Source organism: Nyctereutes procyonoides, unplaced genomic scaffold (genome assembly GCF_905146905.1).
Source record: "Nyctereutes procyonoides isolate TBG_1078 unplaced genomic scaffold, NYPRO_anot_genome, whole genome shotgun sequence".
NCBI classification, from domain to species: domain Eukaryota; kingdom Metazoa; phylum Chordata; class Mammalia; order Carnivora; family Canidae; genus Nyctereutes; species Nyctereutes procyonoides.
This window is the reverse complement of record NW_026575135.1, coordinates 22,804,656-22,815,988: the sequence shown is the minus strand read 5'-3', so window position 1 is coordinate 22,815,988 and position 11,333 is coordinate 22,804,656. Positions and strand designations below refer to the sequence as shown.

Below are 11,333 nucleotides of genomic sequence, written 5' to 3'. Positions count from 1 at the left end.
GAGATCCCCCAGATCTAAGTAGCTAGCACTTGTCCTGGGCCCATTCATCCTACCGTGGCCATCTCCATGTCACACTAATATTCCACTCCCTCATCATGCCATCTCCCTTCCCTTCTAGTCTTTGTTCCCCACTTCTCCCTCCCTTCTCAAACCTCCTCCTTACCTCCTACTCTCTCTCCTCTCCCCTCTTCTTCCCACCCCCTCACCCCATCTTCCTTCCTCCTCTACTCACTTCCCTCATCCCACCTTTTCTTCATCCTCTTCTTACCCCACATCCTTTCCTCACTTCACAGCTCACACCGCTTTACATTTGGGATCCCGTCAGTGAGTACTAGAAAGAAGGCAGATAATGGAGAACATGCAGGCCTGACCTCAGGAACCCCTAGATCTCTGTCCTGCTCTCCTCTGCTCTGTGGCCCAGATAACTGATGTCTGCCAAGCCTCAGTTTCCAGATCTATCCAGATTGCATGATCTCATGGATGTCCAAACTGTTTCTGGGAAATGGCAAAGAAAGAGAGGTGAGAGTTTCTGCCCTGGCACTTCCTTTGTCCTCAAACCCCCCCAAGAACTCCTTCCTCCTCCTCACCCCCGGATTACCCCCTCCCCACCCCCGCTCCCTGTAGCACAGATGGGCCTGGGAGACAGTGACGTGGGCGCCAGGCACCGTGTCTGCTCAAGCGTCGGCTTCCGCTGGCTACCGCCTCCGCAGCCCTGCCTGCTCTGAACAACGGGGACACTGGGGCTGAGATTTAATAGGGGAGAGAGGGGGTTGGGACTTGGAGATAGGACATTCTGGGTGTGTTAAGGAAATCATGTGGACCTGAGATGAAGGGTTAAAGGGGGCAGTTAGCATAGGGGAGACCATAGGAATAGATAACAGATTAAGAAAAAAAGACAGAAGATGGGGGAGGGGGGGAGGCAGAAGATCAGACCCAGCTACGAAGATGGGGAAGAGAGGGTGGGCTAACATTTGGGAAATCAAGGGGGAAGTAGGATGAAGGGTTACAGAGAGAACATTAATGAGGATTGTGGGGGTTCCTTCGGAGGGGCTGCTCACAAGGGAGCTGGGATGAGGGGATTATACCGACACGAAGAGGAGACTCGCAAAGGGAATTTGGATGTGCTAACCCTGGGGAGAAGTACCAGGTTACAAAGGAGAAAGCGGAAAGGTGCTTAAATTCTGCATGTCTAGTGGGGTCTGTTTTGTTAGGTCACCTCAGGTCAATTCCGGGTCAAGATAAGGTAAAGCCGAATCAGGTCTGGTGGAGGTCGATCCACGGCTCCGATGGAAGGCAGGTAAGTAGGGGGTGGCCTTTTGACCCTGGTCGAGGGACTAACACCTCCCAAAGGGCACTATTCTCTCCCCTACCCTCCTACATGAAGAAAGGAAAGAATGCCCAGAGTCACCGCCAATTGGTAGGCAGTTTTCCTTTAAGGCTGCCTTTGACGTTACACAGGTTCCAGAAGATTCTCCCGGGATTCGAGCGGTGGCCAGTACGTCCCACCTTCTCAAACCCGAGATTGGACTAATATAGTTGCCCCCAGTCTCGGGTCTGAGCCCCACAGACCAACCAATGAAATCAAAGGGCGCGTAGCGTTGCCGCCCTCTGGCCCTCTCACCAATGACGCGACGAGCTAGCGAAGAGGTGTGGTTGACTGATCCCCAAGGGCACCAATCAGACCGACACCAGTCGCGGCCCGGAATGTGTGCGCGCGTGGCCGGGCGACAGGGGCGGAGAATGGGCGGCTATCACCAAGGCACTCGTTGAAGGCTGTCCAATTACGGAGGAGGCTGCGCTGAGTGACGGGCAGAGCGCGCAATGGGTGGCGCGGAGGCGGAGCCGTGGGGGCGGGTTCCCCGGCCCGCTGTCTGCGGCCGGCGGGCAGGCGACTCCTGTCCCGAGTGGAGGCGGCGGAGCCGGAGCCAGGGGAGGGGGCAGCGGCTGTGTGACGGACCGCGGTGGCGCCCGCAGCTCCTCACTGGTGAGGGCACCGAGCCAGGACCCAGGGGGCGCGGGGGCGTCGCGAAGCCGGGGGTCCTGGTGCAGGGGGTGGGGGAGACCGGGGAGGCGGCGGGGCACTGGAGGCCCACGGTTCCTTGTGCCGCGGTGGTGCGGGGACTGGGGTCTGCAAGGTGCTTGAGGTCTGCGACCCTCTAACAGGGCAGCCAGCGCCTGAGCTGGGGGAGGGTCGGGCCGGGTCGGATTGGGTTCCGCGGGCGGAGGCGTTTCTGAGCCAGCCCAGCCCGTCAGCGCCGGTGACATCACCGACCACCCTCCCCCGCCCGAGCCCCCTCCCCTCCCTTTCCCTCCTCTCCTCGCCGCGCCTTTTGTCCCGGGCTGCTCGGCTCTGCCCCGCCCCTCCCCGCCCATCTGCGAAGGAGGAGACTCCGGGTCAGTGACTTCATTGAGTAGGTTCTTGGGGATTGGGGTCGGATCCTCCCCGGAGAGAGACGCGAGAGGAACTCACTGCCTCTCAGGCTCTCACAGTCACACCTGTCACAGGTACACAGGCTGCCACTCGCAAGCACACGCTTGCCACTGCCAGCTTTACTGTCACACTGCCATACAGCCATTCATACAGACATTGCTGCACCTGAGAGCAGGTGGCCGCTGGACCCTATTCCTTCACTCTCCACACCTGGGGATCAGGTCTAGCTCCTGTTGCACCGGACAGGCCTTGCTGGGCAAGTGCCTCGGACAACCTGAGGAGGTGGCCTCCAGAGCTGCAGCTTTCCAAGCAGGCTCCAGTGGAGCGATCAGAGGTGAGGGGCTGGGCTGGGCATGTTTAAGCGCACAGTGCTCTCCTGCCCATCCCCAGCAGCACCCCCACTACAGGCCCGAGGAGCTTTCCGGAGCTTCCCACACTTCTGGGGAGAAGACTTCTTAGCCAGCTTGATGTTTAAAATTCAGCTGGAGCCCTTAAAACTTCGAGCGTGGACGCTGAATGGGTTTGTAAAGTTCCGGTAAGTCCCTCTGGAGAAGGGCACTCATATCCCCACCACCATCCCATCCTCCACATCACATCCCCTCCATTGCCTACCATGTCATCATCCTCATCTCATCCCCATTACATGTGAGAACCCCCCTTCCACCTCACCCTTACCTTTGAATGAACTGTACCGGTCATTCAGTTCCCATACCAAACCCTTCAGGCATCCATCCATTTCCCACAAACATCATTATTTCAACTCTCTGCATCTCTTTCAATCCACCGGTAACCCATTTTCCACCTCAGCCGTCTCCATCTGTCATCCCTTGTCCCTTCCACCAGTACTTCATTTTCTGTGTCAACCATCCCCCTCCCTTTACAGGCCTTCTTGCTATTTTGCATTTTCCATTCCTGCCTCCACATGTTAATGTTCTTCTCCATCCAAGGCAGTGCCATGCCTTGGGGCTCCTTTGTCATTCCAACACGTGGCTTGTGGGTATGGGGAGGGAGGGAAAGAGGGAGGAGAGGAGGAGGGAAAAGGCAATTCCTGAAAGAGCTTGCCCTGTCTGTGGAGACAAGGGAATTGTAGATATAGAACGGTTATCAGGTGAGTGCCAGGAAGGAAGCTGGCCTGACAGGAGGGTAACACAGGGACAGCAGGAGGAGGCTGGGAGCACTGGCAAGCTGTTCTGCTTGCCCTCTGCCTAGAAGCTGCTGTGGTTCTCTGGGGGCACCTTCATGGTATACCAGGGTTCCTTCCCAGCCCTGGGGTGGGGGGAGACGGTGTGGGCCGAGGCAGAAATGGAAGACCACCCCCAGTTCCCTCTCAGACGGCTTTTACCGTTGCTTCCGAAAATGGCTGTCCACCCCCAGACGCTCTTCTCTCACTTTTCCAACCCCAGCTTCCCCCACCAGGCGTGACATGCTGGTAGGGGGAGAAGGGGGAGGACCTGCCTTTATGGAGCCTTCTCTTCATCAGAGAGAGGTGACTCCCAGAACCATGAGTCAACTAAGCCACCTGCAACAGGCCCTGTGGGGGCAGCAGCTAGGGCCATTGTCTCTGTCTTCCTGGGGCCCTACGGCCTCCCCTTCCCCATGACATCCCCCACTCCTGCTGGGAAACCCTGCACACCTCACAGTCAGAGGCAGGAAAGCAGGCCTCAGCTGTGGCTGCCAGCCCAGGACATTGCTAGAAAGACTCTGGTTTTCCTGGGCTTTGGTAGGGGTTGGCTAAGCCTCTGAAGGGCTAGAGGATGGCTTCTGGCCATCTCCCCAAATAGCCCAACTACAGGAAAGTCCCCTTCCCTTCATATCCACCACAGAGGCAGTGGTGAAGAGATTGGCATGGAAGAATTAGGACCCTATGTTTCTCCCCCACAAAACAAATGCCCCTGCATCCAGCTTAGAAAGAACTGTATCAGAGGAGTGCGGATCTGGCCCTGGGCCAGATCCTAACCACCCGACAGGTGAGCAGGAGGGACTGGTAGGGAAGGTATGAAGGAAATGTTGACTAGTGCCTAATTGTTCTAACAACTAAGATTAAGAAAGACCCTGTGCCCAGGATGCTTTTTTTCACTAATACTAGTGTTCAGAAGGCATAGATATGTCTTCGTACACACACATGTGTAGATGGTGGGAAGTGAGTAAAGGGAACTGTTGCCCTGTTTGGAAAAAGGACAGTGTCACCCCCTACTAATGAGGGGAGTTAGAAACAGCACTTTCCAAAGGCTGTGAGTCATCCCCTGGTCTGAGTCACACGTGAGGCTTAGCAGAGTCTGGGGAGCAGGAATAAGGAGACCTGGGGTCTTCACTAGCAGAGAGAACTCCAGGCACCAACACCCTGACTCAGCCTGGCTGGCCAGGACAGCTGGCTAAAGACCCAGACCTGTCCCTAGTCTTGGGCCACTGCCCCAGCTGCCCTTAGTCCGGGCATCATGCCTGAAGCATGGCGTAAAAGACCACGACGCTCAGGTGACATCACCCAGCACACTGATCTCTGCCAGCTTCTATGTGTGGGCCTGTCAGTCCATGGTGCCACTTCATGCAGCAGGGCTCTCAGGGGTCCTCAGCCTGGCCCCAGGAACTGGGCCTTAGCCTAGCCCCCAGGAGGCCACAGCCCCCAGTTTCCTGCTGGGAAAATCCAGGAGCTGACAAAAGATTCACAGAATCCTAGAATGTCAGAGCTGGAAGAGATCATCTAGTCCAAACCTTTCATTTCATTGATGGGGAGACAGAGGCCTACAGAACAGGCATGACCTGCTGAAAATCACAGTGAGTCACTTAGGGATTGTAGGATCATCAGGAGCAGGGCTGGGTCAGGAGGGAACAGGGAATTCAAGGACTGGCCCTGGGTTTCTTTCAGAAACAAGGAGACAAGTGCCGGTCCAGTGGCTGTAATGGGAAAGGATTATTACAAGATTCTTGGGATCCCATCGGGAGCCAACGAGGATGAGATCAAGAAAGCCTATCGGAAGATGGCCTTGAAGTACCATCCAGACAAGAACAAAGAACCCAATGCTGAGGAGAAGTTTAAGGAGATTGCAGAAGCCTATGATGTGCTGAGTGACCCTAAGAAACGGGGCCTGTATGACCAGTATGGGGAGGAAGGTAAGAGGGCAGTGCTCCAGCCTGATACTGGACCCCTGTCCTTGTCTGGGGTGCCGGGTGGCCCAGTTCTCAGAGCAGGCAACTGGAGGCTGAATACGGGGTGAGGGGAGGCAAGTGTTCTCAGCGCCTACACCCAGAGGAGAGAAGAGACCACCCACTACCCTGCCTTGGCTTACCATAGTTACCCCTGCTTCTCTCTGCCCCTCTCTCTCCTCAAATTCAAGCCTTAGAGACATCTGAAGTCAGAACCAGAGGCCTTCCCCCTCCCTACTTTCCCTCCCAGCCTTATTAGTCCAGCCTGAAGTCCCTGCTGCTTCATTGGCTGATGGGGAAGGTTAGGCAAAAGGAGCTTGTGGCTTGGCTGTCTGAGGACAGAGCATTTACATTCATCAGCATAAAAGTTTGGCCCTTAAGCAGCCTGGGAATTAACCACTGGAGCTCTGGGAGACAGAGATGATCTTCCCCTTCCCTGCCCACTTCAGGCCAGCAGGACAGAGGGGGAGTCTGCCTCCTGAGGAAGTGGCAGGGATCCAAGGACGGAAGGAGAACCGCTGCTGGCATCTTGCCCCCCTCCCTGAGGTAGCTGGTGGCCATGCACAGGGTGGCAGGAAAGGCCCAAATAAAGCCTCTGAGAGGGTGGCCCCTCCCAGTACATCCCACAGGCATGATGTAGCTGCTAATTCTGGGCCTGCCCCTCAGGGCCGCCTGCCACCCGCCAGCCACAGGCACCTGTCAGGCTATATTAAGAGACGTTGCCACAGCTGAGGACTCTCCTTCCTAAGAGGAACTGTCCTTCCTGCCCAGCAGCATCTACCTTTCTTCCACATTCTCCTCCTCAGTCTTCCCGCTCCAGCCTCAAAACTAGATATGTACTAGACCTGCTGCAGAGTAGATAGGTGCTCAAGAGAGTGTTCTTTTCTTGTCCTCCTTGCTTTGTGTCCTGCGCTATCCTCCTATCCTCTGCATGCCCCAGTCCTCCCAACCCCCTGTTCTTAATTTCCATACCGCTAGTTCCTTCAGCTTTTCCCTGCTCACCTACTAGACTTGCCAACTCCCAGACTCACAGACATCTGCTGGAATCCCCAGTATGCTCTCAGCTAAGACATTCTTCTCTCTGGAGTGGAGGGGTGGGAGCTGAGCGGGTGGGAAGAGGGAAGCAGTGCAGACACCATGCCACCGTGTGACCTGTCTGGGAATTGCACTCTGTTCTCCACTTAGCCTCACCTTCCCTGGCTGGAGAGCTACCCAGAAACTTTACCCCTTCCACATGACCAAGCCTAAGTGAAGGGCAAAGCTCAGCCCCTAGGCCCAGACACTGGGTTCTAACATCGATCTACATCCCAGGAGGTCCCCAAGGAATGCAGCACAACCTTAAGGAGAAACCCAGGGCTCTGGGAAGGAGAAGCAGCCTTGAAAATGTGGGCTCTATTTCTCACTGCCCTGCCCCCTCCCCAACAGCCAGCTGGAAGGGTTGTGCACATAGACTCTCCATGCAACCCTGACTGGGGACAAGTTGTTCCCAGCTGGGGAAAGGGGGTGGTAGTGATACAATAGGAATTCCTACAGAGAAGTTACCCCCTCCTGTTGTTATGGTCCAGCCTCCCTCTTTCACTGAGCTCTGCCAAGCTTCTTGAAGTCACCTGATAATCAGATCTTCAATAAAAGGAAAAAACAGACCCTGAGTCTTAGGAGAGGGATGAAAAGGCAGCTGCTACAAGTCTCTGAACTGCCTGCCACTTGGCCTCTCTAATGAAACCCAAATCCATCCTTGTGGTCCCAGGAAATAAGAGGTTAATTCAATTTAGACTGAGACTTCCCTGGTCAATTGAAATCCTAGATAAAAAGCCTCACAGAAAAGAGTCCCTTCCCTTAGTCTGGGTCCCACCCCTGAGTCTACATATTCTAAATCATTTCTCAGTGTTAACCCCTCCCTCACTCCTCCCCACACCCCTCCCCCTCACCACCACTGCCATTCCCCCACTCCCGGGCTTGGTGGAGGAGGTCTTAGTGGAGGAGGTCGCCGGTAGAGGGGAGGGGATGAAGGCTGCCTCCAGCAATCTGATGAGCTCCTTAGGATCTGACTTGAGAGAGAGCAGCTAGGGCTACCACCTGCAATGTGCCAGTGCATTCATGCATTTTGGTTGCTCTGACATTAGGTATGGGGTGTAGGGCTTGGTGTTATTTAAGTCCAAGAAGCTCTATTCCCATTGTATTCTCCATCTGTCCAGTGTGTGAATGGCATCCCGGAGTATATAATGCCATGAGCTCTGAGTGTGGAAACAAAGCATTTGAAAACTTTTTCTAGAGAAATAGCTCCTTGGGGCGCCTGGGTGGCTCAGTTGGTTAAGCATCTGACTTCAGCTCCAGTCATGATCCTGGGATGGAGCCCCCTTGTCCAGTCTCCTCCGCCCCTCCAGTCCTACCCTTGGATCAAACCCCCCCCCCCCCCGCCATAGGACTTCTAGCTCAGCAAGGAGTCTGCTCATCCCTCTCCCTCTGTCCCCCCATTCATGGGCTCGTGTTCTCTCTCTCTCTCTCTCTCTCTCTCTCTCTCTCTCTCATAGAAATAAATAAAATCTTTCCAAAAAATTTAAGAAATAGCTCCTCATCTCAAGGCTAATGAGCTTTCCTGCTTTTCTGGACCCTCCTGATTTCTCATTTGGGTAGGAGTCAGGAAAAAGGGGGACTATACTAGAAGCAGAATGAGAGTGGGCTTCCTCCTGGACTGTATCCCAACCTTATTTGGAACAGGTCACTTACTGGCTTCCTGTGTAGTTGAATCTTGTCCAATTGCCTCTCTCTGTGTGTGTCTTTGGAGATAAATAAAGATTTGGGAGTCATGTATGACTGTAATGTGATCCCAAGCCAGCCGCTCAAGGCCTTGTGAAACATCTTTGGGTCATGGGCTCATGGAGGAGACCTAGGACTGGAAGTCCTATCCTCCAAGTCTTCTTCTACTTTGGCTTTTCTACCAATTGGCTAACTCAGCCTCTTTGACTCTCGTGCTGTGCTTTATTATTAAACATATAATTATGAATAGAAATGAATCTTGTCAGAGATTTTTCTTACTCTATTAGGCCAGCCCTATATAGGGCAGTTAAAGGCCCATGAACTAGGAGCTAGAGGGCAGGGGGCGGGAGGAATGGGGTGGGGTCAAGACCAGCCACACTGTCCCTAACTTCTCCTCCCTCCAGGCCTGAAGACCGGCGGTGGTTCATCAGGTGGCTCCAGTGGCTCCTTTCACTACACCTTTCATGGGGACCCCCATGCCACCTTTGCCTCCTTCTTTGGTGGGTCCAACCCCTTCGATATCTTCTTTGCCAGCAGCCGGTCCACTAGACCCTTCAGTGGCTTTGACCCAGATGACATGGATGTGGATGAAGATGAGGATCCATTTGGCGCCTTTGGCCGCTTTGGCTTCAATGGTCTGAGTAGGGGTCCAAGGCGACCCCCAGAACCACTGTACCCTCGGCGCAAGGTGCAGGACCCACCTGTGGTGCATGAGCTGCGAGTGTCCCTGGAGGAGATCTACCATGGCTCCACCAAGCGCATGAAGATCACAAGGCGGCGCCTCAACCCTGATGGGCGAACTGTGCGCACAGAGGACAAGATCTTGCACATTGTCATCAAGCGTGGCTGGAAGGAAGGCACCAAGATCACTTTCCCCAAAGAGGGTGATGCTACACCTGACAACATCCCTGCTGATATAGTCTTTGTGCTCAAAGACAAGCCCCATGCACACTTCCGTCGAGACGGCACCAACGTGCTCTACAGTGCCCTGATTAGCCTCAAGGAGGTAGGGCCTGGGTTGGGTTGGGTATGTGTTGGGGAGGGGAGGGATGATGGGGACATTCTTTCCTCACATCAATCTTCCCCTCCCTTCCCACTCTACCCCACCTTTTCCTCCCTCTGCCTCATTTTCACCAGGCGCTGTGTGGCTGCACTGTGAACATTCCCACTATTGATGGCCGGGTGATCCCATTACCCTGCAATGATGTCATCAAGCCAGGCACCGTGAAGAGACTCCGTGGGGAGGGCCTTCCCTTCCCCAAAGTGCCCACCCAGCGAGGAGACCTCATTGTCGAGTTCAAAGTTCGCTTCCCAGACAGATTAACACCCCAGACACGACAGATCCTTAAGCAGCACCTACCCTGTTCCTAGGCTCTGCCCCAGCCAGCCCAGAGTCTTCCACAGCAATACCCCCTATACTCACCCCACCCAATGTGCACCCAGCTTGATGTCCACTGGACACTGGCAACTTTTTCTAAAATGGAAAAAAAAAAAAAAGCCACTGGATTTCAGGAAAATGTTCCTGTCCCTGACCCCTTTCAGAGCTGGGCTGCCTTGGGGAAGTGGGTGGGAGGTGGGGAGAGCCTAGCCCAGGCCAGGGGTAAATTTTCATGTCACTAGCTTTGAATCCAGTTCCCACTCCAGTGGCTGGAGAGTGACCTGAGTGCTACTTGAAGATACAGAGGTTTCCTGTCCATGCCTGTAAATAGCATGTCCTCTTTCCCCTCTCAGCTTTGCTAATACCTCTCCTCTCCCTTCTCTTCAGTTTCCTCCTATTGGGGGGGGAAGAAGATAGAAAGAACACTGCTTTCCCACCCCCACTCCACCCCTAGGTCCACAGTGTCTAAGGTTAATGCACACATATTGACGCACACAAGCACTCACCGAGAGCTATCTGTGCCTCTCCGGAGTTGAGATAGGAAGGGAAGGTCCGTAACCCATGAACCGGGCCATTGAGCACGAGACACTTTTCATTTGGGGCAGGAAGGTGAACAGGGCCCTTGGCAGCCTCCCAGAGAGCTCCCCTGCCCAGATCCCACAGAGCTGAAAGTTCTGTCCTCCCTGCTGCTCTCAGGAGTGTGCAAGGGTGGAGGGAGGGGAAGAGGGCCTGCTGTATTAAGGCTGAGAGGGAGGGAGCAGGGTCCATCTCCCAGCCTTCATCAGGAAGGGAAAGGGCTTTGGGGTCAGGTGGCAGCTATTCCCCACCAAGAGATTCAGGGTCACAGGTTTCTCCCCACATCTCTGAACTCAGGGCCTAGCCACCCCCAAACTTCCAAATCCCACTTTTGTGATATGTGAAGCTACTTATTTCTTACCCTTCATGGAGGCTGCGTGGGGAATTTCCAGCCCATTGATGCCTGGGTGACCCCACCCCACTCCCACAGTTGTATAAAGGTTAAATAGTGAAGGAGCTAGGGGAAGACTGCTTCAGCCAGGTCCTGGGGTGGGGTCTTTAGGTTTTCTCACTTTGACAAGCCCCTGAATGTTTTTATAGTAGTTTTTTTGTATTTTTTTGTAATGACAGTATTATGGAAAATAAATAAAGTATTTTAAAAATAAGGCATCTGAGCAGGAGCAATGAACCCGGGATGGGGGCAGGTGTGAAGTACTACTCAATTCCCACCAGGGTCCTGGTCACCTCTGAGAAATCCAAGGTGACTTGGACTCCTTCCTTCCTCTAAGCCTAGGCTCCTGGTATTTCTAAAACATAAACCCCAAACTCAGCAGAGACAGAAGATACCACTCAGCTATTAGAAGAAACAAATCTATTTAGAAAGAATAAATATCCTTTGTTATGAGAAATAGAGACTATCCTCTTTAAAGGATGTGCAAGCATGAGGACTAATAGATTTTCTCTACATGGACTGGAATTTTCCTTGGAGAAAAATTTTCCTCCTAGGAGGGAATGAAGGAGGACTTTCTGGCTAACTAGAAGAGCTACAACCCCAAAGACAGAGCATGGGGCAATGGAAATAGCTGTTAGAGGTACTTGGCATCTTGGGTC

General features: G+C 53.9%; 1 protein-coding gene across 1 annotated transcript; it reads left to right on the top strand.

Moving 5' to 3' along the window:
- Positions 1-2,784: 2,784 nt before the first annotated feature.
- DNAJB5 (DnaJ heat shock protein family (Hsp40) member B5) lies at positions 2,785-10,890 on the top strand. Its single transcript, XM_055302777.1, has 4 exons — positions 2,785-2,966; positions 5,295-5,539; positions 8,734-9,335; positions 9,467-10,890. The coding sequence occupies exons 1-4, from the start codon at positions 2,785-2,787 to the stop codon at positions 9,698-9,700; spliced, it is 1,263 nt and encodes a 420-aa protein (XP_055158752.1). The 3' UTR covers positions 9,701-10,890.
- Positions 10,891-11,333: the final 443 nt, after the last annotated feature.